The sequence below is a fragment of the Gilbertella persicaria genome (genome assembly GCF_025201335.1).
Source record: "Gilbertella persicaria strain CBS 190.32 chromosome Unknown B0P05scaffold_3, whole genome shotgun sequence".
NCBI lineage: Eukaryota > Fungi > Mucoromycota > Mucoromycetes > Mucorales > Choanephoraceae > Gilbertella > Gilbertella persicaria.
The window spans coordinates 269,534-297,012 of NW_026251964.1; the positions used below are offsets into that span (position 1 = coordinate 269,534).

Consider the following 27,479-nt stretch of genomic DNA (forward strand, 5'->3'; position numbering starts at 1 on the left):
TCGATTGGCATTTTTACACTGCCTGGGGTTAATTTTTTTTTTGTCTTTCTTTATCTAATCTTACCATGTCTACTGAAAACAAGATTGCTAGTGAAGATATTTTGGCACAAAAGGTAAGGTTAAGTAAAATGACAATAAATTAATTGCTGTAGTGGGATCGTGCTATCTCCAACTTTGTTGTTAAGACAGGTCTTGGTCTAAGTGCAGGTATTGTTGCATCTGCTTTATTGTTCAAGAGTAAGTGTTATAAAACTAGATGCCATACTCATATTATATCTATATAGAGCGTAGCTGGCCTATTGCTATTGCTACTGGTTGGGGTTTTGGTGTTGCTTATGCTGATGCTCAAGTAAGTTGATTTTACAGCTACTTTTTCTCTTATACTTTCTAGCGTATTTTCCATCCTTCCAATGTTCCCGGTGCTAAATTTGAAAAACAAAAGCCTACTGCTCAATAATATGATAACAACATGCATGATGATTCCATATTTTTTTTTTAGAGAAAATGTCAATAATAATAATAATAAAAAAACAAATCGCGACTGCATTATTTTGATACGCGTTTAATTTTTCTTTTCTTTTTTCTTTTTGTTTATAATGGCACAACCACAACCTTTATTAGCACCACCACCATCTTCAGGACCACCTCTTATTTATAAAGCCACTTATTCAGGTGTGCCTGTGTATGAATTTATGTGTAATAATGTAGCTGTGATGCGAAGAAAATCCGATGCCTATTTAAACGCGACACAAATCCTCAAAGTAGCCGAGTTTGATAAACCACAACGTACGCGCATCTTGGAAAGAGAAGTACAGATAGGACAACATGAAAAAGTTCAAGGAGGCTATGGCAAATACCAAGGTAAAAGATAACACACATAACAAGTAACTTATGGATGGTAGGTACATGGGTACCTTTTGAAAGAGGTGTTGCTTTAGCTGAACATTACCATGTCGATGACTTGTTACGACCCATCTTTGATTTTGTCCAAGGTGATAAGAGCCCACCGCTCGCACCTAAACATGTCACAGCAGCTTCTACTCGACCCAGAAAACCTCGTTTATCTAATAGCGAACCCAAACGTAAAAAAGTACTTGTGAAGTCGATGGAAGAGAAACATGATATCAACCACCTTATGCAATATCCTCCGCCTGCTCCCCTTGCACCCACCTTGATGCCACCCTTACCACCCTCAGCACCAGTCTTGTTTGATACAGATTCGGATGAAGACACAAGTGATCCCTCTTATGCGCATCAACTCCTTCAGTATTTTATTTCAGATGATACAGGCATTCCTTCCCTCTTACTGAGGCCACCCATGGATTTGGATGTGAATGTGATCATTGACGATGAAGGCCATACGAGTCTTCATTGGGCTGCTGCTATGGGTCGCTTAAAACTCGTGAGTATCTTGTGTGATTTAGGAGCCGATATCTACCGTGTCAACTACAAGGGCCAGACAGCCTTGATGCGATCTGTCTTGTTTACCAACAATTTTGATGCCAAATCCTTCATGTTCTTGATTGACTTGCTCAAGAAGACAGTGTTCAATATCGACAAAAAGGATCAGACGGTCTTTCATCATGTGGCTGCTACAGCCAGTTGGAAAGGAAAAGTCCATGCGTCTAGGTATTATATGGAGTGCTTGATCCAGACATTAGCAGGCAGTCCATCTGAGTTGATTTCGATTTTGAATGTTCAAGATGTCTATGGGATACAGCACTTTCGATTGCAGCCAGAATTGGGAACAAGAAACTGGTGAGACTATTGATGGATGCAGGTGCCAGTCCTGAAATAGCTAATGAAGAAGGATTAACAGCACAAGACTATCTCTCTGAAGTAGAGCGTCATCATCATCATCGGTTTCATTCACCTACTTTATCTACAGAGATGTCGTGTGTACCAGAACTTCCTTCTCGGACTAAATTAAGGCAGTCTGTAGAAGGCTTATTCAAGCATATTATCGTGAATGACCATGCACAACCTTCACTTTCATCTCAAATATTTGATAGTTTTGCAGGCAATTATGAGCGTGAATTGATCCAGAGAGACCATTTGATTCGAGATAAACGACATGAACTTGACATGGCAAAGAAACGATTGGCAGGCATAAGACATACATGGGAGCAAATTCAGTATAACCCAGATCAACTATCTCGAGTAGAACAAGAAGCACATCAACAGGCTATGCTCTTGTTTAAGCAGCAATTGATCATTCAGAGACAGACATTGGAAAACTTGATGTTAGACTATAATAAAGAGCAAGACATGTCTGGTCAACAACAAGAACTAGCTCGTCTAACACATCAACTAGACCAACTGAAGCAAAAGAGAAGACAACAAACACAGATACTGATGGAACGAAGGCTACAGACACCTTCTAGACGTCATCAAGAATACAAACGATTGATTTCAATGTGTTGTAATGTGCCGTATGAAAATGTGGATATGATGTTATTACCCTTATTATCTTCTTTTGATGAATTATCAAGGTCTATAGAATAAATATGATGATTATCTGTGCTTTATTAAATGGTTTTGCCAGTCTGCTAAATGGGGTATGTCATTCTTGATTTCCTTGTCTGTATAGTTTTTAGGACGAATGGCATTAAACTTGAATCGATAGAGACTACATGCATTACAGAGTGAATTTTCACCTAAACTACTTGAACGAATCAAACTGGTCATATAAGGAGAACAACCACAATCTATACAACGCCATTGAGGACTCACAAAAGTATCTATAACAAAAAAAGAAAGAGAGTTATGGTATAAGCAAATACAAACAACCAAACATACTAGGTACAGAGGGTGGATTCACACTATCAGATTCTATCAAAGGAAGACCAGCAGCTTCTGCAGCAATACTTTGACGTGCTTTAGCAGCACTCTTTCTTTGACTATGATATAATGTAGGTTCAGTCTGCATACTTTTTAGGAATTGCTCATCTGTCATGTCTTGTTCTGGTGGTGTAGCAAAAATAGTACGGAATGTAGGAATATGTTCACGTTCAGGTAATGCAACCACACCCTTTCTATTACGCGTATTTCTTCTTTTACGTCTATTGTACCTGTTAACACATACTCATTGTAGCTTCAATTACCTGGATTCTCTTGTGCGATCCTTTTCGATCTTGTCTACTTCTGCTTCTGTTAATTCAATCAAGGAAGGTGTAAATCGTTCTACCGTTTGGCTGCGTCGAACAATATTCTGTAAGGGAGGCAAGAAACTACGTTTCAGTTCGTCATGATCAACAGGTGTTTGCATATCATGGTCTATCAATAACAAGGACTTCAGATAGATATGGACTTGTTCACGAATCGAGTGAGCAATGGCCGTTCTATTCAGTCATCAATAGGGACAGTTACTCAAGTGTATGACTTACTTGAATTCACCACCAAGACCTAATTCAGTCACCATGTTCTCTGCAAATGATTCTGGTGAATTCTGTTGACAGGCAATATCCCATTCAAACTGATCATGTAGCACTCGATTTCCCACTATGATATCAAGCTAACATATCACTCTATGAGCATGATATTATGGTGTTATAACTTACTTTGATAATAGTTCTAAAGTCTACTTGTTTATCATGTACAGGTTCTGATAAAGGAGGTTGGTCTCTTGATTCTATAAAGTGTTGATAAGGATTGACTTTCTCTTTTTGTTCTATCGTGCACTGTAAATCAAAGTCTTGAATTTGTTCTCTAATACTGGTTGCAATTAAGGGACTCATTGCAAGCACAGGCAAACGCAAATCCTCGCATGTAATCTCTGCAAACTGTTCAGGTGTAATAAACGTCTCATTCTTGTTCCATGTGAATGTATCTCGTATTTTATATCCATCGTGTTCCAAATCCAAACGAATAGGAACCAGTACTTCTTGTTTCTTTGCTTGTTCTTTACATTGCTCAGAAGGACTAACATAGGATAAGCTATCAGCAAAAGTATCATAGGACTTACATTCGAACCTGTTGTCGTCTATGCTTCTTTTCATTAGGATACATAACTCTTGTCGTATGGATGTCTGTCTTGCCATTACCATAACCATCATAACCTTTACCAAAAAATAATCCTCGTTGCTGCACTCGAGTCTTTCTGACACGATGAGCCAGGTCAATTTCTTGTTTTTTGGATTTGGCTAATTCAACATGACAATAATGCTGCTTGTCCAATGTCCTTTGGTAGGATTCATCACGATCTATGTATTGCTTCAAGTTGTTTTTTTGAGTAATAGATTCAACAAGCGTTGTATTGAGTTGAGAAGGAGTAGGTTGAGAAGGTTTTTTGAGTGCTACATTAGATTGTTGTTGTTGTTGTTGTTGTTGTTGTTGTTGTTGTTGTTGTTGCTGTTGCTGGATCCATACCATGTTAGACGGATCAGAGATCAAGGGTCTTTGTCGCATAGCTGCTTGTTGTTGAAGATAGAATGAGCTAGGTTGCATAATAAGGAAAATATTTTTTTTTTCTTCTTTCGTTGCCTGTCAACGTTGCTAGGCTTGATTCGGACTTTAAAGAATCATGGATTGGTCTTTTCGATATGGTTGCATCATACAAGAAGGCGGTTCAAAATAAAGGATACATCTATTTCTTATTGTGGAATGCCTTTCTGCCATTTGCTCACTCTACAAGTGAGAAACCCTGTATACCTCTGATTTGCTTTATTCATAGTATCCTCTAAGAGATTACTAGAGATACTTGAGAAATGGTTAGTTAATTATTCTAAACCAATGATAAATGAGAAACACTTTGTCTAAAAGAAAAGTAAAAGAGAATTGAGATAAACAGATTTGTTTATGACACAAAGAAACCTGTCATTTATCAAGTGCATAGTTTATAAAATAAAAAGTATAATTTTTTTTTTATAGGTCCAGAAGATTCTCACCGGAATGGAGGGGAGGGGTCGTTACTCTCGTAGTTGCAGTTCCTGTTTCCATGGTTTTTGTAACCTGACATTCAATTCCCGAAACTAAAGCTGAAAAACTCTGTTGTTGTTGTTGTTGTTGTTGCTCCTTTTTTTCTTCTTCTCAAAAAAAAAAGATGTCATCTACTACCATTGCTGAAACTCAAGCTACTGCTAACCTTTCTTCTACTAATGCAAAACCAAAGAGTGTTAAACTTGTGTTGTTGGGTAAAGTATCTTACTCCTTTTTCCTTTGATATTCATTTATTGTAGGTGAATCTGCTGTAGGTAAATCTAGCCTTGTTCTCCGATTTGTCAACAGAGAATACGTAGAGAACAGAGAACCTACGATTGGAGGTAAACAAGATGTGTTTATCTATCTGATGCTGACCTATCAAATAGCTGCTTTCTTGACTCAAAAGTGTACCTTTAAAGATCGAACCATCAAATTCGAAATTTGGGATACAGCAGGACAAGAACGGTTCCATTCTTTAGCTCCCATGTACTATCGTAATGCCCAGGCTGCTATTGTTGCTTATGATATCACTAAAGCCGTAAGTAAATATACATATATATATATACATGTATCTAACATTCGCTATTAGTCTACTTTGATAAAAGCAAAGAGTTGGGTCAAAGAACTACAAAGACAAGCCAATACAGATATTGTGATTGCACTTGTTGGCAACAAACTTGATTTATGTGAAGAAGACGAGGAGGAAAGACAAGTACCTAAGGAAGATGCACAAGCGTATGCAGATGAAGCCGGACTTTTATTTTTCGAGACCAGTGCTAAATCGTCTCACAATGTGGACCATGTCTTTACAAGTATTGCTGAAAAGATTCCTCTGGAAAACATGGCTCATCATAATGGAAGAAATGGTATTGCTGGTAGACCTGGTCAAAGTTCTGTTAATTTGATGCAACCCTCTCATCCTACTTCATCTGGTGCATGTGCTTGTTAATACCCCCTCTCTCTTTTGAATAAAGAATTGTACACTTTTTTAAAAAAAAGTGGAAAAAATGGATTGATCCGAAAAAGGAAATTAAGTCGCATAAGATAAATTATATCTCTGAGTAATACCAACAATAACCTTACTATTCACATCCCTAACATACTAGCAATAACATGTAAACTGATGCCAACATATGGATTGAGCTGACAAAGGACTCCTTTTCTAAATAAATAACAACAGCATTGAAGTCAGTTATCAACGGGAGAATCCTGGGTATTATCTTTATGGTGTTCAGAAAATCATCCGTCTTTCTAAATCGATGGATAAAAGAAGCCTTCTACAGGTTGCTGAAATGTATGCTTCCAACTGCTGATAAAAAAAGGGTATTACTTTCTTTCCCTTTGCATCCATTATTATGATGTTGATGCTAATCAAACTGTAGATATTTCGTTCAATACTTGATAAAACATTCTCCATGAGTTTTCAATCTTATCCTTGATTTAGAAGGTGCTACAGTAATTGAACTGCTCTCAAGTGAAGAGCTCAAAAGAAAAAGGTTATCTCAATTCGACAAGAGTGTAAGCTCTTCCTTTGAGTCTCTTCAGAAGAAACGTATTTTTGATAAATTACTCCAGCTGGTGTATTCTGACTAGCTTGGTTCAAGAATAAGTCTAGAGCTTTACGACTTCAAAAAAAACTATGTTGTCTTCTCTTGAGCTTTTTCTTAACAGCGATATACCTTGTATCATTCATGCAAATAAGCACGACACGATTACAGTATCTGAAGAAATATATCAATTGGAACTATGACCAATATTTATTATGAGATGTTTTCATGTATAAATCGTTTCATTATAAATACCCTCTAATAAACGGAAGTCTTATCCTGGTTGTACTTTTTCACTTGCTATTCATTGAAGCTGTAATCCTGATACACTAATACGCTCTCTTATTTCTGACTAAGCTTTCCAAGAGAGATATAGTCCGTCTTGTGTGGAATTGCCTCTTGAACTGTTGTATTGGCAGTGTCATCTTGGTAAATACAGAGACTGAAGGTGTCTCCTCAAGTGCATTTAACAATGCAAGCAGAAAGATTTCTTCTGTTTCAAGCCTAAGCAAGAAATTCTCTGGTGAATTACCTGACATATGCTTTAGCTATGCTGGTGGGCTTGAACTTGAAGCTCTGACGTTGTGTTGTCCTTGCGATATTTTCTAATCAAATAAAACCATATTTATATTTTTGGCAAACATTCTGTCCATTCTGCTCCAAAAAGAAGCATACATGTATAGATTTTAGAAATAAAATCGCTATTCGTTTTGAAGTATCTGTATTCTTTTCGCTTCATTCTATAATGCTCAACTAAACCATTTGTCTTCAACGCATTTGATAAATTACTGGTTTCTTTATGTGATAAACAACAAAAAACCTGCTTATTTTTACAAAACGATCAATTAAAATAATTTTCTTTCTCTATAAATGGCTACAATTACTTCTTTAAAAATGGATATTCGCGCAAAAGTGGTCGCTTTTTGGAGTGGAGAGAGCGTTTGCCATATTTTTCATGGCTATTTTTTTTTTTTGACTAAAGAAAAATCAACACTTAGTACAGCCAACCCTTCAGAAGTATACACAAATAACATGATATTAAATGACAGAAAAACAATGATTTAACAGCTCGGAATTGTATCATGCCTACTACTTGAATTTCAATATGTTGCATACAATTTTTAGAGAAAAAGAAAGGTAATAGAGCAAGAAAAAAAAGTATAATTTATGACAATGGCCTCTTTGAACAATTTATTCTAGTGTCTGTCATTGATGAAGATAGCCTTTTGTTAGGGTGATGATGTTGATAAAATAGTGTTTATGACAAAAATAATTCAAGGAAGGCGTTTGTTTCTTACATGCATGATTATTTATCTCTTTAATACGATATAAACAGGTACGTTTCCCCCTTTTTTTTTCTTTTTTTTTCTTTATGATGCATCTTGAAACTCAACGACTTTATACTCTTTATGAGATACTCACTCGATATTACACTAAACATGGCTCAGTCTTAAAGACTGCCTGCAAACTTACGATTGTATCTCTTATTGTCTACAAAGGAATTCAGGTAAGTCACCCTGTTTATTTTACACATGGCTTAGCGTTTATCTATAGAAACTCTATGATGCGTATTTGGGTCCCTTAAGGCACATACCAGGTCCTTTTATCTGTAAATTTATGAATATACCTAGTTTTGTCTATGATATGCCTATAGGCACTATGTAAAGTTGATATGATGATTGCCTGATTTACTCAATTGATCATAATAGGTTCAAGAGCATGAAACAATTGCATGATAAGTATGGTAGTCTCGTCAGAATAGGCCCCAACCATGTTTCTATTTCAGATAAAAACATGATGAAGCATATCTTGTTAAGTGACGACGTTGTCAAAGGTCCAGCTTATGCATTGTCCAGAGGTAAGGCTGCTTGATACTACTCTATCATTGAAAACACACAAAGTCAAGGGAGAAAATTCGTTCAATACAGAAAACAAATCATTCCATAAGCGTATAGTAAGTCGAATAAAAAAACAGAACGACGTATCTGAATAGATATCTGTTAGAGAAGACTTGCTTCACCAGCTTTTTCCAACAGATACATTAGTTCACTTGATCCTCTTTTCTTGGGTGTCATTCAATCCCTCATAGACCAACTGGACCAAGAAATCCAATCGACCGAAGATAAAGATGGGTTTGGCACTGTGGATGTTTGGAAACAGATTCAATATTTAAGTTTGGACATCATTGGCGAAACCGCATTTGGTCAGAGTTTTAACATGGTTCATGATCAAAGTCATTTTGTAGCCAGTGCTATTTTAAAAAAGATGAGAGTAGCTTCTGTGATTATTGCTTACCCTTTTCTTATTTACCTGACTCCTTTAATGCAAAAGTATAATCAAAAATTGGTGGCAGTAAGTGAATATCATGCATTTGACATGCGAATGACGTGTTAGTTTGCCCATGGTATATTTAGTGCGAGAAAACAAAGCGGGACAAAAAGAAACGATATCTTACAAGTATTGATCGACACACAAGATGCAGAAAACCCAGAGGATCGTTTAAGCGTACAAGCCATCGCAAGTGAAATATACCTGTATTTAGTAGCTGGATCAGAAACGACAAGTAACACGATTGGTTTTACAATCATTGAACTTTTGCGCCATCCAGATAAAATGGCCAAACTGATGGAGGAATTGAATGCATTGCCTATCCGAGAAGGCCAGACGACTTATGAGCATGAACAGCTTAAGCATTTGAGCTACTTGAATGCCGTGATTCAGGAAACTATGCGTATAAATCCTGTGAATGCAGCAGGATTGCAAAGACGACTTACAAAGCAAATAACATGGGATCAAGTTGTCTTTCCTGAGAATGTAAGTCTAGAGATAGCCTGCCTATTGATCTTATTGTGTTAGACTATTGTTACGTGTTGTATCTATCATGCTCATCGAAACGATACTTATTGGCCAAATGCGACTCAGTTTGTACCTGAAAGATGGATACCAGGAGAAAAGGAGTATACATCAAATGAACATGATGCCTTTTTTGGCTTTAGTATTGGGTAAGTACTTTCTTTTTAAGACATTAATACAAGGTGTGTTAGATCAAGAAACTGTATTGGCAAACAGTTTGCTATGCATGAAATGCGTTTGACAATAGCCAACTTGTTAAAGTTATATACTCTGAAACCTATAACAGATGAATTGTCTCATGCTAAAGATACAAGACAATATCTTACACTTTCTGTTGCTCAAAGTAGGTTTTTAACCAAGATTAAGCGCAAATAAAAACATGATATCAGTGTACACTTTTAAACTCATTTTCTGACTAAAATTGAATGCTAATTTTCATGCAAATTATACAGTAAACAGATCGCAAGAAAGCCTCAATGAGTGATAAATTATTGACCTCAATAAAAAAAAAAGGGGGAGAGGGATTTATCGATATCCAAAGCAAAAAATGACAAGTTGGAATAAAAGTGGATTCAAAGCATTGATGAGGTTACTCTGCAGCATTTTGATGTTAAAATCAGCATCAAAGCCAGTCGTAATAGGTTGATTTTCATTAATGCTTTCACTGGGTTGATTTAGTTGTACACAAAACATTCATGTTGTCCATACACACACTCATTGCGTATCAGGAACAAGTCATCAGCCTCGTTTATTCTTAGTGAACTGCTCCTTATTAATTACTGGTTATTCTCCGCTTCCCTTTGGCTAAACTGTGATTATCCTCATTGGCTGAATTTTTTGATTTTTTGGGAGAGACACCGCGTAAGTCTTAAAATAAAAACTTATTTTTCTCTGTTCGTTATTATTATTATTATTATGCCAACAACACCAGTGGAGGTAGAGATAGAGAAAACAACCAAGACGTATCCTAATTAAATATAGGTTCCCCTTTGTCAAAAATTTGGTAAGAATAAATAGAGACATAGACTTTTAACTCAATTATTTTCGTAGCATGTGCTATTCAAGACTGTCTAAACAAAAATGACTTTCAAGAATCCCGGTGCAAAAAAGAACTAGAAAATTTGCACAAATGCTGTCAAGAACTTATAGCTAACGGCGGCAAAAGTGTCTGTTGTCCCGAGAAAAAATACAAAAAACAATAACATTGTATTCAAAAACCAACCGAGTCTTTCTTTTTTAAAAAGGAAATAAAAAGAGATAGTCGTACATAGATAATAAAGTTTCACTTTTTTTTACTTTTTTTTTTTTTTTTTTTTCATCTCTCTTTTGTATTATGAACAAATCAAACGGTCCTTTTCCAACGGAACTTTTACTTGCTGTCTTTAGCTATCTTGATGGTCCTACACTTGTGAATTGTAGTCAAGTGTGTAAAGCATGGTCTACACTTATTGTTCATTATGACGATCTTATTTGGCCAAACGCATGTGGACGTGATTTCGAATCTCCTCGGAGATTCTGGTCTCTTCAGTTTCCTAAACCTCAGTATCATTACCGTTGGCAAGACATGTATCGTATTACCAAGAATTGGTATACGGGTCACTGTAAAGGCTTTTACCCTACCCTTCGCTCAACCAGAGAGGGTCATGCAAGTACTGTGATTGGTGCACCACAAGAACAAGGGATGTTTACCAGTCTTAGTTTGAGTCTAGAGGGTCGAGTGATTCGTTCAAATCCAAATTACCATTCACCTTCTCATCCAAGCAGCTTAATGATTCAATCTCCGCATAACAATTACTGCTTCTCTTTTTTAGATCCTCAGTTAGATCAACCTATACCAGGCTGGACAGATCCTATTCGATCACATGCCATTGTATGTCATTACTCACATACTTCTTCTCCATGGTTAGTGACGGGTGGACTGAATGGTACAGTGGCTGTTTGGGACTTGAAGACAAAGAAACTTGCTAGAATGTGGCATGGACATCGAGGAAGAGTGCTGTGTATCCATATGAATGAAGACGGTAAGTCCATATTGGATGAGGAGTGACTGAGTTCTTGCTGTAGTGGTTGTGAGTGGTGGTTCAGACAACATGATCCTTGTGTGGGACCTAGACCATCGTCAGACATGGACAAATCATCATAGGCCTACAAGGAGAGGCATGATTAATATTTCATCTTATTTATCAGGCAGAAGTGATTGGTATCAAGGTGTAGGGGAAATTGCTGTCAATGGGCATCTGATTGCCTGTGCACCTGATGCTTCAGGTCCTATTCTTGTGTTTTCACTCTTGACAGGCTCACTTGTGTATGAATTACGTATGCCAGAAGATACAGAACAAGGCTTATTGACAGAGGATATCACAGCATTTACTCGACTTTGTCTGACGCCTTTCTTTTTGCTGACCAAAGGCAAAGTAACCCACACCAACCATTCAATCAAGCTTGTACCTTCCAACAATGTAGTTGTGGAACGAAAAAAACAAACATCAGCAGGCTATATAACTAAACTCAGTGACAGTAAAGTATCTGCACCTGCTGCTTCACAAATGACACCCTATCAATTATACCAATATTATCAAAGTATTCACCATACACAACAACAACAACAGGAAGTACAAATAATGCCTCAGACCAGTGCCTGTATCAATGTATGGGATTTACAGACAGGTAAAATAGCCTATCGTCTTCTGCCTACACTTGACTATCCAAGCCAAAACTATACCTTGACAGACGTCCGTGTGACGCCTGATTTCTCAAAAGTGTTTGCTTCTATAGAGATTCGGAAACAAAATCATTATGAAGAACGACTTTATTGTTGGGATTTCTCTATTCGACATCAAGACTCACCACAAGACTTTGATATTCTTGAACTAGACTCTATGGATATTGCAGCTAGAAAGACAGGGAAATCCTGGGTATGTTTCATTTAATCATTCTTTTGAAATAACACCAAGTGCTTCAATATCGTGGTTTTTTTGTTTCTCAAAGACTTCATCATCATCGGATTCTTCACTGGATGAACCCAATTGATACATGAGTGTTGCTCCAACAAAACTACCTCTGCTACTATATCCTTTTCGAATGACAGGTGCCAAATTAGTACTTGACCTTGGTCCTGCTTCTTTGGAACCTGTAATCCAAGGATGTAAAAGAGCCTCTTCAGCTGTGATACGTTTGTTTGGATCAAATGTTAAGAGTCTATCGATTAAGTTTTTGGCTAAGAATAGATGTGAGTCTTGTAATATAAGATAGAGCATTTTACCTGATTGTGAGATATCAGACCAGTATTCTTCATCATATTCATATTCACCAGACATAATAGACTGAAATAAACTGGCTTGATCTATGACATGCGCTTAATAATAGCAATCTATTTTTTTTTTTTTTTTTTTTTTTTTTTTTTTTTTTACCTTCTCCCCAGAAAGGTGTATAACCACTCAACAAGGTAAACTAAAAACACGGTTCATATAAATCCTATGGCATCTTATTCAGGGATAACTTACAAGCATGACGCCTACACTCCATAAATCCACAGGTTTATTATGGCCTGTCTGTAACAAGACTTCAGGTGCAACATAACCAGGTGTACCGCATGCCGTTGTTAGGATATCGTCATGTCCTTTAAGAATCTTGGAAAGGCCAAAATCAGTAATCATTAAATTGGCGTTTTCTGTATTTGTTTGAAACAAGAGCTAGGAAGCATAAGCAAATGATATACACAAACCACATACATTTTCTGGCTTCATATCACGATGAACAATCTATACAAAAATAAAAATAAAAAAGTCGTTAACCACGTCTAGACATCTATTGTTTCCTTTACATCTCTTTCATGCAAATACTGCAATCCTTCAAGCATTTGGCGGGTTAAGTTGGAAGCATCTTTTTCTGTATAACTGCCCTTTTTAAGTAACTGTTGAAACAGTTCACCACCACTGGCCAAATCAGTCACGATGTAAACAGCATCTTTGGATTCATATAAATGATGCATCGAGACAATATGTGGATGTCTTACTTACTTTAGAATATCTAACCATACTTTGTATAAGACACGTATCAAACAGAATTCCATAGGACATACCCAACTCACTACTCAACATATGTTCCTTGCCTAATGCATATATCAACAGACAGCAATCACAACACTGTCATTTTACCTGCAATCGCTTTTTTTAAAATGATTTTGAGCGCAAAGGAATGTCCAGTAGAACGATGAATACATTCTTTCACGACTGCAAACGAACCTACACCGAGTGTCTTTTTGGTAACTTTATAAGTGCTAGTCAAATCGGAAGGGTAACCAGGTTCTTGTTTCTTTTCATGTGTCTTTTTAAATAGAGCGACAATGCGCTTCATAATCGTAAGTTTGGTCATATTGTTTTTTTTTATATAAAAAAAAAGGGAGAGAGAAAAAAAAGGAAATAATAATAATAAAAAAAAAAAAAGAGCAATGTTTGTGTACACAATGATCTTGTACACCAACGTAACACAATTTTATTTAGTATCTTTTCTTGAATGTGATTTCCAAGTCTTTAGGACCAGCGAGAAAGAGGCCAGAGGTCAATACACCATGTTTATGGATAGAATCTTTGGGCAAAGACCAGTCATACTTTCTCACTACATAACTGTTTAGTTTATGTAGAACAGACTAAAAAAAAAAAAAAAAAAGAAACTTACATAACATAGACAATACAACACGCTGTTCAGCAAGACTAAAGTTCATACCTAGACATTGTCTAGCACCACTACTGAAAGATAGCCAAGAGATACCATGTTGTGTATGCTCATTTCCTGAGAATCTGTCTGGATTGAATGTTTCTGCATCTGGCCAAACTTTGTTGTAATGATGCATACAGTAGATATCCACAGAAACTCTTGATCCTTTAGGAATAAACTTGTCACCAAAGACACTGTCCTGTTGAGTAATACGAGGTACAACTTGAGGAGCAGTTGGATGAATACGAAGTGTCTAAATGATATGTGTAAACAATACTATTGTGTATTTTACTTGCCTCTTTTATAATTTGATTGATAAAAGTCATTTCTTTTGTTTGCTCCAAAGTAGGCGCAATATCTACAGGTTCTTTACCCAGGATATGCATCGCTTCTTCTCTTGCCCGTTGTTGAATTTCCTGCTCTAAATGAGAACAAAAGTCAAGATTCTTTTTTGTACTTACTGGATGGATTGCCAGATAATAAATGGCAAGGGAGAGGGCATTTAATGTCGTATCATGACCCGCCAAAAAGAAAAAGCAGAGGTTACTCTGTCGTAATGATGAGTTTGTCTGATCGTCCCTGATATAGCTTACCTTTAAGTCTGTGTCTGTTAAAATGCCTTCCCCTCTTTCTTCAGCCTCAATCATCAATGTCAAAATATCCTTTTCATGTTCTTCCAAATTATCATTGGTGACCTTTCCTTGCCTGATGTCTTTGCGTTTGGTGGTGATGACATTATCCATCATCTTGAGGAAAATATCGAGTTTATCATGGATGGCTTTACGTTTAGGAAACAACCAAAGCCATTGATGGTCAAAGGAAGGAAACATGAAAAAGAGAGGATCTTGAAGCCCATCATTGATCGAATCATAAATCTCTACCCACTTACTCTTGGGATCCACCGTAGCATTGAAATCAAAGCCTAACAAGCATAAGCAATGGATTGTTGAGAGCAAATATCTTACCAAATCCTGCTTTGCCAATGGCATCCAAAGTATAACGACGAATTAATCCTGTCACTTCAATCGTTTCGCTCATCTTGTCCATGGTCTTGAATAAAGATATGGCTAATTCACCAAACATACGAATAGGCATTGACCGATGAAAAGCAGGGCTGACTACTGTTCTCTGTGCCCTCCAATCATGACCATTGGCAATAAAGATATTGGGTCCACCTGAAAACTTGTAAAGTAAAGTGCCTTCAACGCCCTTTAATAAATCCATTTTAGGAAACATGTCTATATATGTTTTATTAGCACTTTTTTTTTTTTTTTTTTTTTTTTTTTTTTTTTTTTTTTTTTTTTTTTTTTTACCATGCTTGAATAAAACCTGTTTAGCATAGTCAGGATTAGCAATCATGATATCCCAGCCTTGATTTCCCGGTCGCTATTTTATGTCAATGAGAACGGATATGGACACATTTGAACTTACCATGTAAACACCATCACTGTCTTTTTGATTGATAATAGGAAGAATGTTCTTTTGTGCATAGTCAAAGGTAGACTGTTTGTTGAAAACAAACTTGAGAAACTGGAAATAATTAACATAGGGTAAATGACGAAGCCTTTTAGGTGGTTTGAGAATACGTTCTTGTATCACATATGCCAACGTCAAAATAACAGCAGTACGAATAGCTATGGACTTGTTCTTTTGAGACAGTCTTGAAAGAGCAAGTGCATAAGAACCAAGTGTTTGTTTAATGACAGAATAGCTTTGTAAGAGAGACATACAGAAACAAGAAGAAAATGAGAGAAGATGTAACATATATATATATATATATATATTGAGATCAACAAAATCGAGATGGTCGGTTTTCATCATTTCTCCGTCCCGAACACAAATTTCCATTCATGCATAAAAAAAAAAGAAGGAATCAGAGCTTCTGAGAAGAACTCATCGCCTCTTGTTTTTCTCATTGTAACCTACCATTCTATTCATGGCATAAAGATATGGAACAGATAAAATAACAGTCCGTCTATGAAGCCATATGTTGTCATACAAAGTATACTAGTCTTTAGAGTCATATCATAATGCTTGTATCTTGAGTGACACTAACATTTAATTCAAATTCGCAGTTCATTTAGCGAAAAAAGCTGGGGGGGACCCAATTTCGTGTGACTGTAGATGCCATGGATTAGTCATTTTTTCTCTTTCTCTCTTTCTCTCTCTTTCTTCTTTGTTATACTAAACTATGGCTTGTCGTATCTTATTATCTCAGCTCAGAAGAGTAGCTGTTATGCGCACTCCTCAAATTACTGCTTTTAGAAGCACACGATCCTTGATGACCAACAAACTGAACTGGGCTCATCGTATGAAGCCTCAACCCATTGCTTTACTTGGACGTCAACAAGGTTAGGATCACTATCATGAATGATTTGTCTAACGCCATTTTATAGTACGCACTATGTTTATCCAAACTGAACAAACCCCTAATGACGATTCACTCAAATTTATTCCCGGAACAACTGTCTTGGGAAGTGGCACAGCCGAGTTTTTGGATGTACGTTCTTCCATGAAATCACCACTTGCAAAGCAACTGTTTATGATTGATGGTATTACCGGTGTCTTTTTCGGCCCTGACTTTATTACGATCTCCAAGGATTCTGTAGCTGAATGGCAATTGATGAAACCCGATATTTATGCTGCCATCATGGACCATTTTGCTTCAGGACAGCCTATTGTATACGATACAGAAGAATTAGCAGCCAGTGATACCACCATTCATCCTGATGACCCTGAAGAAGTCCAGATGATTAAGGAGTTATTGGACACACGTATCCGTCCCTCTATTCAAGAAGATGGTGGTGATATTGAATACTGTGGATTTGAAGAGGGTATTGTCAAGTTGAAATTAAAGGGAAGTTGTCGAGGCTGTGACAGTTCAGCCATTACACTCAAGAATGGTATTGAAAATATGTTGATGCACTATATTCCAGAAGTACAAGGTGTTGAACAAGTGATTGATGAAAATGAAGCTGTTGCTTTACAGGAATTTGATAAACTTGAAAAGCGATTAGGCGAAAAATAAAACTTTTATTCTTTTTCCAAGTTGATGGCACTGCCAAATTTAGCATATAATTCTTTCTTTAATGCTTCCATCTTTTGATGTACACCATCTATTTGATGCTTGATATCTTCAATCTCTAAACCAAGTTTCTCGGCATCTTTCTCTACTCTTTCAACTGCTTCTGAAGCATGCACATGAATAAAAGCATCGCCTACTTTGTATCGAACGGCTTCTTCTTCGTCCGCTAATTCGAGTTCCATAGCAACATCATCTAAATACTCTTTTTCTTGCTATACAAAAGAGTGTCAACATAGGATGCATAGTCACATGATCATACCTTGAGTTTCTCGTATCTTTCTTCGAGGTCATCAATTTTGGCATTGTATCGACTGAATTCATTGATGCGTTGTTGATCAACCCAAGACACTTCTACATCGCCACCATTGGCTTCTTCTTTTTCATTTAGCTACATGGTGTTAACTTTTTGTTTGATGAACAGACCCATCACTTTACCATACGAATATTCGACATGAGAACAGATGAACGCGTTTAAAATAAAATAAAATAAAAAAAAGGGCCAATTTATGAACCACATGCAAGACATTCAACACCCGCCATCAGCCACCACTTTTTTTTTTTTTCGATGCTCACCATGGCGTTTGTTTGTTAATAAGAGAGACAAGTTTTTAGTCTATATAGATACAATAAACAAAGTGTGTAGATTAACCCAATAGAATAAAAAAAAAAGGGATATCCAAAGCAGTAGCAATTAAAAAAAAAAAAAAAAAGCAACTGGTTTTATTGGCTATTGTGAACCCTATTGTCTTTTTTTCAGTTTAACCCATAATGGATAAAGAAGCTCATTTTCTTTATTTTTTCGTGTAATGTGGACGATTTAAAATAGCAAGTTTGATCCTCTTATTTAAATTGGCGAACTATTAAATTGAAACTGGCCCTTTTTTTTTTCTTTTCTCTCTCTCTTTTTTTCTCTCTCTCTCTCTCTCTTTCTTTATTACTTACGCTCCTTTTTATTATATGACAGAACCAGAAATAGTGTATACAATACATAAATTTGTTGCTGAGAACGTAGACGAGATCTCGATAAACGTAGGTGAAAAAGTAGTTATTCTCGAAAAAGACGAAGGTTACAACGATGGCTGGTTCCAAGTAAGTTTCGAAATAAGCTGTCATGATCCATTGACCTAGTTTTAAAGGGACGTAATGAACGAGGCGAAATTGGTCTTTTTCCAATCACTTATACAGCCAAACATCCACCCATCCATGCCAATCATGATATTGAGACCAGAATTGGTTCATTAGAAGACACGATTTCTAAAATGAAGTTACCTCAAGACCCACCAGCATCCTTTATTGACACGAAACCAGTAGAAGAATGGACTTCAGAACAAGTGGCGATATGGTTAACTAGCTTAGGATTTGATAATACATTAGCAGATAACTTTAGAGGTAAACCTCCTCCACATCTTTTTTTTTTCTGTCTTTCATTCATTGTAATTAGATCAAGAAATCAGTGGCGATATTCTGTTAGAATTAACACTGGACTCATTAAAGGAACTTCAGATAACAACCTTTGGAAAAAGATTCAAGGTTCATAATGCTATCAATGCACTTCGACAAAAAAAACAAAAGGTAAATAAATAAAGAATTGTATTGTATTTATATTCTATGTGATAGCATTCAAATGACACTCATCCTATGGAAGCACAGGTTGCTTCACCTTTTCCAGAAATCAACAGCAAAAATTCAGTTTATAAACAACAAGCATATCCTGATGATGATGTTGTCTCTAACTACAGTACAGTCATACGTAATTCTCAGTTGAATGACAAGACACATGAACAATCGTCCTTTACACCTTCTATTCTGTCTACAAGAGCCTCTGTAGATACACCAAGATATCCTACTAAACTTCCACAAGACCGTTTTCAATATTTACAACAACAGCAACAACAACGCCCTACGTCTCACCAATTACCGTCTGCCCCTTTAACTGAATCTACTTCATCCGAATGGAAACGTAACACAATGAACAACCTACAGGAGGTAACAATGATGGAATCAATCAAGTGCTTATACGCTTCTTATTAGCCTGAAGGAAGAATATCCATGTCATCAGGTCGATATAGTTTTATGAAGAATTCACTTTTACCTACTGGCAACAAACTTCATTCTATTTTACCTCATAATACCATACGACGTTCTGAGGACATCTTGAGTGACGGATCTGCACAGCCCGATATGGAAGGATGGTTATACAAACAAGGCGATAAGTACAAGACATGGAATAAACGATGGTTTGTCTTGAAAGGAAGCAACTTGTTTTATTTCAAAAGTCCAAAGGTAAATTCTATCTCTATTGCGACCCATCTTAACTTGTTAGGCTGTGCGTATGAAAGGCATCATCAACCTAAAAGGTTATCGTATCGAAGTCGACGAGACAATACACCCAGGAAAATACTGCTTTTTAGCACATCATGAACGCGAACGTACTTTCTTTTTCTACACAGAACACGAAAAGCACATGAAAGAGTGGTTGAAGGCATTGATGAAAGCCACTATTGCCCGTGACTATACAACGCCTGTTATGTCTTCAAGCACAGTGCCTACTGTCTCACTTGAGATGGCACGTAAAATGAGACCCCGTCCTCCCTCGACAATCTTTAGTAACGCAAAAGAAGGTTCAAGGGCATCCACACCACATCTCTTCTCGGTCGATGAACATCCTCAGCCCATCATGCCTTACCAACCTGCTCACCGTATACCTTCTTCCATGAGTCTACGTGCGCCACCAGAACAAAAGCACACGTCTGACTATGCTATCGATCAACGGAACCGTCTTAAGGATTCAGGGTTCAACAGTACGCATCATGTCAGTGGAGGACTTGCGCGTTCCGTGACGCAAAGTAGCCATAGTTCTTCTGGAAGACAGAGTGTGTCTACTCTATCCATGCATCGACCTTACCCGTATCGCAACAGCCTCGAGACAAACACAGCTACATTTTATCCTGATGAAGAAGATGAAGACTTGATTGATCCAGAGAACATGAGTGTGATGGAATCCCATCGTCCTCCAGAAGATAGTGAAGAGGAAGATGTGATTGACCGCGCAATGTTAAAACAAGACAGTTATATTCAATGGGTCAATTCACATCTTCAGAATAAGCATATCAAGGCTTTATCTGAATTAAGTGGAGGAGATGTCTTGATTGACTTCTTGAGTAGTTTGAGTCGTAAAGAAATAGTGAAACCCATGCCCTATCCTACACAACATGCACAAAGAATGGATCGTATTATTATTGCTTTTAAGTTTATGACACTCGAGGGCATTGATTTGAATGGTGTTTGTTCTATTCGAGGTAAGGCAATAGAGGGACATTGGCTATTCAACTCATATGTATATAGATGTCTTGAATGGCAATGAAATCAAAATAATGCATATGTTGGATGCTATTGAACACTGGTTTAAATCGATTCCAAACAATACAAATGGCAAGAAAATGGCCAGTGGAGGTACATTTGGAGAAGAAGATCAATACAGACTACAACAACTTAAAGAAGAAGAAGAAGGCATTCTTCCACCTAATACATATTAGATTTATTTATAGTTTACCCCCCCCTCTTTTTTTTTCTCTCTCTCTTTTATATATTTAGTATATTTTTTCTTTTATTTCTATTCTTCTTAAAATTCTACTTGTATTGCATCAACATTATAAATTCTTCTTTATAGAATCACAATTTACTAATCAGGTAAAAATGAATACCAGCTGGTAGAAAGTGCCTAAAGATAGAAATATGCCTTTTTTCCGTTTTGCATGTATCAACCATCGAAAGTTTAGAAATAATCCAGAAAAAAAAGAAAACTCTGTTTGTCCAATCAAATTTGATTGTTTGTGTTCATGTGATCAAAAATGCAAGACATCAAGGGCTTCTCGAGTTTCTTGAATTGAATCAGAAATATATATAAAAAGGAAGATGGAAATGACGAAATAGCGTTTCTTTAGAAAATGTCTTTTCATGAACCACAACAACAAACAACAATCAAGTTTGATGAATCCCCCAAGAACAACTATCAAATTCAGCATAATGAAAAGTACACGCAAAAATCCTTGACACGATCTTCTACAGGTCAAAGCTCAACTGATTTTGATACAAAGTCAGTGCGTAGTGTACTCATGAATAAAATGCATTTGGTCAAAAGAAAAAGACAAAGCACAGATGAAAAAGAAAGAGTAGAAGGTCCTCCTTATCATACCATGGATCTAGAGACTGTCTCTCAGCTATTAAAATCAGATTTAGAAGATGGTCTATCAGAATCAGTAATTGAAGAAAGACATGCTCAGAATGGCTATAATGAAATGGAAGGTGAAGGTGGCGTAAGCCCTATTAAGATCTTGATCAAGCAATTCTTGAATATCATGGTGTTGATTTTGTTGATTGCTATGGTAAGCATACACTTATCGCATATGTGTGTACTGACTTGTTCAGATTGTTTCTTTTGTGTTTAAAGACTATGTAGAAGGTGCTGTTATTTTAGTCATCATGTTCTTAAACGCTGCTGTTGGTTTTATGCAAGAATTTAAAGCTGAAAAAACCATGGATTCTTTACGTCAGATGGCATCGCCTACAAGCCAAGTGATTCGTGATGGCCATCAAAAGACGATTCCTACGCGTGAATTAGTTCCCGGTGATGTATTGATTTTAAAGAGCGGCGATGTGGTGGGTGCTGACTGTAGAGTGATTGAATCGTTTAATATGGATGTGGATGAAGCCCTTTTGACAGGCGAAAGTTTACCTGTCAATAAAGTACCTGATGTCATTCAAGGGGACGATGTGCCTCTCGGTGACCGTATCAACATGTCTTATTCAAGCACTGTCTTGACCAAAGGTCGCGGTAAAGCCATTGTTACTGCTGTCGGAATGCAGACTGAAATTGGTCGAATCGCAAAGCGTTTATTAGAATCGGGTGATAACACAAAAACACCCCTTCAGAAATCACTGGATCGTATGGCGATTGCTTTATTGGCGATTGCTATTGTAGCTGTGATTGTGGTATTTGCTGCTGCTAAATTCAATGTCTCAAACGATGTGGTCTTGTATGCCATTGCTACTTCTATCTCTGTTATTCCTGAAGGACTGGTGGCTGTCGTGACTGTCACTCAAGCATTTGGTGTGCATGCAATGGCTAAAAACAAGGCACTGGTACGTCGATTGACAGCATTGGAACTGCTGGGTGCTGTGACGAACGTTTGCTCGGACAAGACGGGCACATTGACACAATCCAAGATGGTCTTGACTCGGTTATGGCGCCCCAGTACTGGTTTTTATGCTATTAGTGGACTTGGGTTTACGATCGAAGGTGAAGTCAAGTCTGAATCCACAGAAGAACGTGTGATGCCGGATACCATGGACCATGGTTTCCAAACTCTCGTCCATTGCGCTGCTCTCTGTAACATGAGTGAAGTTCGCAAAGACAAATCTACCGGTGATTGGACTGGTATTGGTGACCCTACTGAAATCGCACTTCAAGTGTTTGCCCATAAACTTCAGCACGGAAAACCTTCGTTGATCAAGAAGAACAAGCAGGATGGCTGGACTTTGATTTCTGAATATCCCTTTGATTCGTCTATTAAACGCATGTCTGTTCTCTGTCGTACGCCAGAAGGTGCTTATGTTGCTTTTTTGAAAGGAGCAACTGAACGTGTGCTCGAAAGTTGTGTGGGTATGCAACTGTCAGACGATGTTCAGACCATGTCTCCTCAAGAGCTTCAAGACAAGGTTCTGCCCAAAGTAGAAGAGCTGGCTCAAGGCGGTCTTCGTGTGTTGTCCCTGGCGATGCGCAAAATTAAACATGAAGGTCCTGTTGAACCCGACACGTTTGTGAGAGAGACAATTGAACAAGACATGATTTTTCTGGGACTTGTGGGTATTTATGATCCTCCTCGACCGGAATCTAAGCCAGCTGTTGAAGAATGCCATCAAGCAGGTATTACGGTGCATATGTTAACAGGAGATCATATTGCCACTGCCACTGCCATTGCTCGTGAAGTCAGCATTGTGCCTGCTACCTATGGTCTCGAAAACGACCCTGAACTCTATGAACGTGTCAAGCAACAAGCCAAACCCCATCTAGGCGATGGCAGAGACAACTTAGTCATGACGGCCCAACGCTTTGATAAACTTACAGAAGAAGAGATTGATGCCCTTCCTGAACTGCCTCTGGTCATTGCTCGGTGTAGTCCTGATACCAAAGTCAAGATGATTGAAGCTCTTCATCGTCGTAAACGCATTTCTGGCATGACAGGGGATGGTGTGAACGATAGTCCTTCTCTAAAAGAATCTGATATTGGTATTGCTATGGGTGAAAATGGTTCTGATGTAGCCAAGCAAGCGGCAGACATTGTGCTTGTGGACGATAATTTTGCTACCATTGTCAAGGCTGTTGAAGAAGGCAGACGTGTATTTGGCAATATTGCTCGCTTTGTGGTCCATATGGTGTCTGGTAATGTAGCTGAATTGACACCGCTGCTTTTGGGCCTTGTGTTTATTGATCAATCGGGTGGCTCTGTGTTTCCAATGACACCGATTCAAATCCTGTTTAACAATATCCTGACTTCCAGTCCACCTGCACTGAGCTTAGGCCTTGAACCTGTTCATAAAGACCAAATGCTTCTGCCTCCTCGTACTGAAAAAGACGGGTTGTTTAGCAAGTCCAACATTATCGATATCATCTTTTATGGTTTCTCTATTGGTGTTATTTGTCTTGCCAACTTTATTATTGTACTTTATGGTTATGGCACAGGTAATTTAGGTGTCGATTGTAATGGTCATTACAATGATACCTGTGAAGAAGTATTTCGTGCCCGTGGTGCTCTGTTTGCCACATTGACCATCATTGTCTTGTTACATGGTTTTACCTGTCGTGATCTTCGCCTGTCCACTTGGTCTATTTCTGCCTTAAGAGGACCCAAGAATATCTATCTTTATTGGTCTACTTTGTTTGGTTTTATCTTGCTGATCATTGCTCTTTATGTTCCGGGCTTAAATACCTCTGTCTTTAGACATTTACCTATCAGTTGGGAATGGGGTATGACTGCTGCCTCTGTTCTGTTCTATATAGCCGTTGTTGAATCCTATAAATGGATCAAGAGAAAATTCTTTTAGACAAAATAAACATTTATTTTCCTTTGTTTGATATAATAGGCTTAAACATAGACATCACCATCATCATGGATTCCTAATACAGTCTAAGTCAAGTGTTCCATGCTTATCTTTATTACCTCTAGTCGAACACTTCGAGTACCACTTTTGGCATTAGGATCAATAAAGACATCAAACACTTCAGCAGCATCTTCTCCTCCCACTTTTAAATCTTCGTCTGCTTCAATGGCTTCTTGAAGACCACCGACAGGTCCACCAAAAGTGATTAACAAATGACTAAAAAGTGAATAAGCAGACCATGAACGTTGACACTTACTCAAATGGCTTGATTTTCTCATTCAAGTCTGTTTGATACATATCTTGGGCATCACGATCACTCACACCGACAGTGACATCATACCCATCTGGATAAGGACATTCTGAAATCACACGGGAGATCGAAGATGCTAGTCGAATATTGTATCCCCAATAAAGACCTGCTTTTTCACGCGGTGTCTTGGGACTCACCGCTTGAGCAGCGATAGGTTTTTGGCCTTTACGTGTATCTGCTGCAGAGACAGGTTCTTTCAGTTCGACTGTCACACGCACCCCAGACTGGATAGCACGATCAATACGAGCACGTCGAAAAAGACCTACATCGACCAAGGTTGAGTCAGTTTCATTTGCTTTATCCAATGTCACGCCTTCACGATACGTTGTCCATTCTTCTTTGGCAGGATGATGAGGCACATCTAGAGGATGCAACAAGCCTGCAAATTTCAAATCAGGGCTGATAGGCACCAATTGTTTTCGAAGGTATTGAGGTGTTTCCATGTACTGAAATATTCTGGCGAGAAACAAGCTGGGGTTGATCTTGCTCTGAGTGGATGGGACTTTATCTTCATAAATCACAATCTCATCAACAGCAAAGATGACCAAGGCCCGAGCAATTTGACCAGCCAAGATCGTCTTGAGTTCCATCGTAGGTGCATTTTCGATGATGCTGCTAGGAATAGCAATACTGGTCGTGTATTTACGTGGTTGACAAGACAAGATCTCTTTGGCTCGCTTGATATCTTGAGAAGGCATAAAGCGTTTTGTAGGTCTTTCTTTTCCATAATCAGGACCCGATAGTTCTTTGTTTTCATAATTTCTCTTTTTTCTCTGTATTCTTGTGAGTTGGTTATGATGTGGTCTGTACTTACAGATCGATAGAAATCAGTCATGGTAATATGGAGATCTGAATAAACCCAAAAATGAAAACTTTTTTTTTCTTTGTTTTATCAAAGATTTCAATATCCGCTATCATTCATTCTTTTTTTTATGCGCATGGAACATAAGAAGAAGGGAAATTTTTTTTTTAATCAAGAATTAAGCGTATGGATTATTTTTACATGGATAACAAGTATTCAATAGCTGCTTCAACATTTCCTCCTGTTGCCAACAAGGCGCGCACATTAGCAGGTTTTTCTGAAAATCCCATTTCTTCTAATTGAGCAAGTTGATCTCTAAAGCGAACTTCAGGGGGTTCAGAAGGTTGTTGTTGTTGATTGGCATGAGGGAATCCACTATATATGATAAATAAATAAAATCGCAATTATTTTTACTTACTTTCCAAATCCACCTGAAGGAAATCCCATCATCATTTGTTGTAACAAGTTGGATTGTTGTGTGTTATTTGTAGTATTGTTGTTGTTATTTTGGCCTGTCATCATAGCTTGTTGTAATCTTAAACTAGCTTGAATAAAGTTAGGATCAGCCCAAAAGGGTGTTGTATTCTGTTGTTGCTGTTGTTGCTGTTGCTGCTGCTGTTGCTGTTGTTGTCCAAAGGGAAACATGAATCCATTATTGTTTTCATTACCAAGTAAAGCTAGCAAATATAAATGACTTTTTTTTTTTTTATATATTTGTATATATTACTTACAAGCAAGTGGGTTTTCTGACCTATTAGCACTACCAGCAAGTGCAGCAAATGGATTACTATTACTAGTAGTAGTGCTAGCTGGTATACTGTTACCATGGTTGTTTGTTGTGTTGTTATTGTTGGTATTGGCAGCCCAAGGATTAGGCAATGCTTGTGTATTAAGTGAATTTTCAGGTACACTTTCTACATTCAATTCTCTAGCTAATCGTTCGTTATTGGCCTCATCAGATACGCCATTAGGCGTCATGGCTGATTCCATAGGGCTTTGGAATGTGTTGTACATGCGACGTAAATGATTGAATCCACCTGGAATGGCTTCAATGTTGGATAAAGCGCGATCATTGTTACGTTGCATTTCGCGCATTAATTCAGGATTTCTAGACAGTATTGCTTAGTAAGAGAACAACATCATGGTGTTTACCTCATCATTTCCATGGATTGTCTTAAAAAGGCAGGATCACTAATAACATGGCCAAGTTCAGGGTTTTGTTCAACCAATGCTTTCATTTGAGGGTTGCTCATGATGATCGAACGTACAAAATCTGATATATGTAAGTCAAAAGACCATTTGTGTCTATCTACTTACCTGTGTTGCCCATCAAGTTTTGCATGAAGGGCGAATCCATCATTTGACGCATCAACTCAGGATCCATGTTGGGCATTGGCATATCAAAAGGTGATGCACTGGCACCAATACCAGGCAGATTAGAAGGACTAGGTGTAGGTGGAATAGGTGGGATAGGTTCAGATGATGTAGGTGGTGTAGCTTGACGAGGTGTTTCAGCTGTACTGGATTTACCTTTATCAGCAGGTGCTTTGTTCACACCAGAACGAACTACATGGACTGTACATCCATGAGTAATTTCTAAAAGGTATTAAATAATTGATATCTCAAGTTGTTACTTACTACAGTCTTGAACAATATCTTCATTCTTGAGGATGCGACCAGAAAAGACAAGTTTCAATTGATTAGCTTCCATATTGCCCATCTTTTGACCAATGATCTCCTTAAGGCCTTGAACAGTTGTTGTTTCAGCATCTAATTCTACTTGAAAGATTTGACCAGTAGAAGGTCGAATATGGATAGTGATATGAGTAGGCATAATCTAGACAAGGATCTTTTGTTTTTTGTTACAAAAAAAAAAAAAAGGGAATGGAGTACGTCACGTACTTTTTTTTTTTTTTTTTTTATTATCATCATCTATGCTGACCAATAAACATTGGTGTTGCACAATAGACGAATACTCAATAAAGAGAGAGAAAAAGAGAGAGAGAGAGAGAGAGAAATGCATCACAATGAAGAACATATTGACTGTCATGATGACTTCATTAACAGAGAAGAAAAAAAAAGAAA

At 37.6% G+C, this 27,479-nt stretch overlaps 14 protein-coding genes across 14 annotated transcripts; 8 read left to right on the plus strand and 6 right to left on the minus strand.

Annotated features, from left to right (window-relative positions):
• Positions 1-54: 54 nt before the first annotated feature.
• Positions 55-566, plus strand: B0P05DRAFT_523931 (uncharacterized protein). Its single transcript, XM_051576140.1, has 4 exons — positions 55-113; positions 153-237; positions 285-349; positions 392-566. The coding sequence occupies exons 1-4, from the start codon at positions 66-68 to the stop codon at positions 455-457; spliced, it is 264 nt and encodes an 87-aa protein (XP_051439021.1). The 5' UTR covers positions 55-65; the 3' UTR covers positions 458-566.
• Positions 567-585: 19 nt separating this feature from the next.
• Positions 586-2,508, plus strand: B0P05DRAFT_523935 (uncharacterized protein; the record flags this gene model as incomplete). The annotated part of the gene is made up of 3 exons (XM_051576141.1): positions 586-861; positions 903-1,677; positions 1,704-2,508. Exons 1-3 carry the CDS (start codon positions 597-599, stop codon positions 2,503-2,505), a joined length of 1,842 nt encoding a protein of 613 aa, XP_051439022.1. The 5' UTR covers positions 586-596.
• B0P05DRAFT_523936 (uncharacterized protein) lies at positions 2,509-4,319 on the minus strand. The gene is made up of 6 exons (XM_051576142.1): positions 3,965-4,319; positions 3,561-3,921; positions 3,387-3,514; positions 3,105-3,341; positions 2,800-3,062; positions 2,509-2,741 (listed from the first exon to the last, which is right to left on the minus strand). The coding sequence occupies exons 1-6, from the start codon at positions 4,006-4,008 to the stop codon at positions 2,515-2,517; spliced, it is 1,260 nt and encodes a 419-aa protein (XP_051439023.1). The 5' UTR covers positions 4,009-4,319; the 3' UTR covers positions 2,509-2,514.
• Positions 4,320-4,971: 652 nt separating this feature from the next.
• B0P05DRAFT_523942 (ras family-domain-containing protein) lies at positions 4,972-5,950 on the plus strand. Its single transcript, XM_051576143.1, has 4 exons — positions 4,972-5,132; positions 5,178-5,261; positions 5,307-5,458; positions 5,510-5,950. The coding sequence occupies exons 1-4, from the start codon at positions 5,042-5,044 to the stop codon at positions 5,867-5,869; spliced, it is 687 nt and encodes a 228-aa protein (XP_051439024.1). The 5' UTR covers positions 4,972-5,041; the 3' UTR covers positions 5,870-5,950.
• Positions 5,951-7,826: 1,876 nt separating this feature from the next.
• B0P05DRAFT_523950 (cytochrome P450) lies at positions 7,827-9,723 on the plus strand. The gene is made up of 8 exons (XM_051576144.1): positions 7,827-7,974; positions 8,022-8,128; positions 8,177-8,325; positions 8,369-8,421; positions 8,472-8,819; positions 8,862-9,281; positions 9,324-9,469; positions 9,512-9,723. Exons 1-8 carry the CDS (start codon positions 7,840-7,842, stop codon positions 9,693-9,695), a joined length of 1,542 nt encoding a protein of 513 aa, XP_051439025.1. The 5' UTR covers positions 7,827-7,839; the 3' UTR covers positions 9,696-9,723.
• Positions 9,724-10,653: 930 nt separating this feature from the next.
• B0P05DRAFT_576978 (WD40-repeat-containing domain protein) lies at positions 10,654-12,250 on the plus strand (the record flags this gene model as incomplete). The annotated part of the gene is made up of 2 exons (XM_051581748.1): positions 10,654-11,341; positions 11,385-12,250. 2 exons carry the CDS (start codon positions 10,654-10,656, stop codon positions 12,248-12,250), a joined length of 1,554 nt encoding a protein of 517 aa, XP_051439026.1.
• B0P05DRAFT_576979 (kinase-like domain-containing protein) lies at positions 12,251-13,694 on the minus strand (the record flags this gene model as incomplete). The annotated part of the gene is made up of 7 exons (XM_051581749.1): positions 12,251-12,537; positions 12,583-12,663; positions 12,731-12,770; positions 12,824-13,012; positions 13,052-13,081; positions 13,273-13,334; positions 13,478-13,694. The coding sequence occupies 7 exons, from the start codon at positions 13,692-13,694 to the stop codon at positions 12,251-12,253; spliced, it is 906 nt and encodes a 301-aa protein (XP_051439027.1).
• A 26-nt stretch (positions 13,695-13,720) lies between these two features.
• Positions 13,721-15,819, minus strand: B0P05DRAFT_523982 (cytochrome P-450 cyp509A1). Its single transcript, XM_051576145.1, has 7 exons — positions 15,350-15,819; positions 15,002-15,274; positions 14,630-14,958; positions 14,498-14,584; positions 14,333-14,452; positions 13,998-14,289; positions 13,721-13,937 (listed from the first exon to the last, which is right to left on the minus strand). Exons 1-7 carry the CDS (start codon positions 15,393-15,395, stop codon positions 13,819-13,821), a joined length of 1,266 nt encoding a protein of 421 aa, XP_051439028.1. The 5' UTR covers positions 15,396-15,819; the 3' UTR covers positions 13,721-13,818.
• Positions 15,820-16,548: 729 nt separating this feature from the next.
• B0P05DRAFT_461719 (uncharacterized protein) lies at positions 16,549-17,064 on the plus strand (the record flags this gene model as incomplete). Its single annotated transcript, XM_051574087.1, has 1 exon — positions 16,549-17,064. One exon carries the CDS (start codon positions 16,549-16,551, stop codon positions 17,062-17,064), a length of 516 nt encoding a protein of 171 aa, XP_051439029.1.
• Positions 17,062-17,594, minus strand: B0P05DRAFT_523988 (Prefoldin subunit-domain-containing protein). The gene is made up of 3 exons (XM_051576146.1): positions 17,557-17,594; positions 17,381-17,509; positions 17,062-17,333 (listed from the first exon to the last, which is right to left on the minus strand). The coding sequence occupies exons 1-3, from the start codon at positions 17,572-17,574 to the stop codon at positions 17,070-17,072; spliced, it is 411 nt and encodes a 136-aa protein (XP_051439030.1). The 5' UTR covers positions 17,575-17,594; the 3' UTR covers positions 17,062-17,069.
• Positions 17,595-17,695: 101 nt separating this feature from the next.
• B0P05DRAFT_576982 (uncharacterized protein) lies at positions 17,696-20,485 on the plus strand (the record flags this gene model as incomplete). The annotated part of the gene is made up of 7 exons (XM_051581750.1): positions 17,696-17,708; positions 18,098-18,210; positions 18,258-18,510; positions 18,563-18,693; positions 18,739-19,107; positions 19,201-19,404; positions 19,445-20,485. 7 exons carry the CDS (start codon positions 17,696-17,698, stop codon positions 20,483-20,485), a joined length of 2,124 nt encoding a protein of 707 aa, XP_051439031.1.
• A 583-nt stretch (positions 20,486-21,068) lies between these two features.
• On the plus strand, positions 21,069-24,225 carry B0P05DRAFT_462009 (potassium/sodium efflux P-type ATPase; the record flags this gene model as incomplete). The annotated part of the gene is made up of 2 exons (XM_051574096.1): positions 21,069-21,506; positions 21,550-24,225. The coding sequence occupies 2 exons, from the start codon at positions 21,069-21,071 to the stop codon at positions 24,223-24,225; spliced, it is 3,114 nt and encodes a 1,037-aa protein (XP_051439032.1).
• Positions 24,226-24,239: 14 nt separating this feature from the next.
• On the minus strand, positions 24,240-25,521 carry B0P05DRAFT_523996 (putative RNA methyltransferase-domain-containing protein; the record flags this gene model as incomplete). The annotated part of the gene is made up of 2 exons (XM_051576147.1): positions 25,407-25,521; positions 24,240-25,365 (listed from the first exon to the last, which is right to left on the minus strand). Coding segments are annotated over exons 1-2 (848 nt in total), but the record flags the coding sequence as incomplete, so codon positions are not given.
• A 17-nt stretch (positions 25,522-25,538) lies between these two features.
• On the minus strand, positions 25,539-27,303 carry B0P05DRAFT_523998 (uncharacterized protein). The gene is made up of 6 exons (XM_051576148.1): positions 27,033-27,303; positions 26,712-26,990; positions 26,547-26,667; positions 26,126-26,502; positions 25,813-26,071; positions 25,539-25,769 (listed from the first exon to the last, which is right to left on the minus strand). The coding sequence occupies exons 1-6, from the start codon at positions 27,226-27,228 to the stop codon at positions 25,592-25,594; spliced, it is 1,410 nt and encodes a 469-aa protein (XP_051439034.1). The 5' UTR covers positions 27,229-27,303; the 3' UTR covers positions 25,539-25,591.
• Positions 27,304-27,479: the final 176 nt, after the last annotated feature.

Coding starts and splice junctions, on each gene's coding strand:
- B0P05DRAFT_523931 (XM_051576140.1), top strand. CDS start 66: ATGTCTACTGAAAACAAGATTGCTAGTGAAGATATTTTGGCACAAAAG. Junction 114..152: donor AAGATATTTTGGCACAAAAG/GTAAGGTTAAGT, acceptor TAATTGCTGTAG/TGGGATCGTGCTATCTCCAA. Junction 350..391: donor TTGCTTATGCTGATGCTCAA/GTAAGTTGATTT, acceptor TATACTTTCTAG/CGTATTTTCCATCCTTCCAA.
- B0P05DRAFT_523936 (XM_051576142.1), bottom strand. CDS start 4,008: ATGTATCCTAATGAAAAGAAGCATAGACGACAACAGGTTCGAAT. Junction 3,922..3,964: donor AGACGACAACAGGTTCGAAT/GTAAGTCCTATG, acceptor ATCCTATGTTAG/TCCTTCTGAGCAATGTAAAG. Junction 2,742..2,799: donor GAATCCACCCTCTGTACCTA/GTATGTTTGGTT, acceptor TTTTTGTTATAG/ATACTTTTGTGAGTCCTCAA.
- B0P05DRAFT_523942 (XM_051576143.1), top strand. CDS start 5,042: ATGTCATCTACTACCATTGCTGAAACTCAAGCTACTGCTAACCTTTCT. Junction 5,262..5,306: donor CAGAGAACCTACGATTGGAG/GTAAACAAGATG, acceptor CCTATCAAATAG/CTGCTTTCTTGACTCAAAAG. Junction 5,459..5,509: donor CTTATGATATCACTAAAGCC/GTAAGTAAATAT, acceptor ATTCGCTATTAG/TCTACTTTGATAAAAGCAAA.
- B0P05DRAFT_523950 (XM_051576144.1), top strand. CDS start 7,840: ATGATGCATCTTGAAACTCAACGACTTTATACTCTTTATGAGATACTC. Junction 9,282..9,323: donor AAGTTGTCTTTCCTGAGAAT/GTAAGTCTAGAG, acceptor TTATTGTGTTAG/ACTATTGTTACGTGTTGTAT. Junction 9,470..9,511: donor TTTTTTGGCTTTAGTATTGG/GTAAGTACTTTC, acceptor AAGGTGTGTTAG/ATCAAGAAACTGTATTGGCA.
- B0P05DRAFT_523982 (XM_051576145.1), bottom strand. CDS start 15,395: ATGATTGCTAATCCTGACTATGCTAAACAGGTTTTATTCAAGCATG. Junction 15,275..15,349: donor ACAGGTTTTATTCAAGCATG/GTAAAAAAAAAA, acceptor AAACATATATAG/ACATGTTTCCTAAAATGGAT. Junction 13,938..13,997: donor TGTTGTATTGTCTATGTTAT/GTAAGTTTCTTT, acceptor ACAGTTATGTAG/TGAGAAAGTATGACTGGTCT.
- B0P05DRAFT_523988 (XM_051576146.1), bottom strand. Junction 17,334..17,380: donor AAAGATACGAGAAACTCAAG/GTATGATCATGT, acceptor TCTTTTGTATAG/CAAGAAAAAGAGTATTTAGA.
- B0P05DRAFT_523998 (XM_051576148.1), bottom strand. CDS start 27,228: ATGCCTACTCATATCACTATCCATATTCGACCTTCTACTGGTCAAATC. Junction 26,991..27,032: donor AGATATTGTTCAAGACTGTA/GTAAGTAACAAC, acceptor AATACCTTTTAG/AAATTACTCATGGATGTACA. Junction 26,668..26,711: donor AAACTTGATGGGCAACACAG/GTAAGTAGATAG, acceptor TACATATATCAG/ATTTTGTACGTTCGATCATC.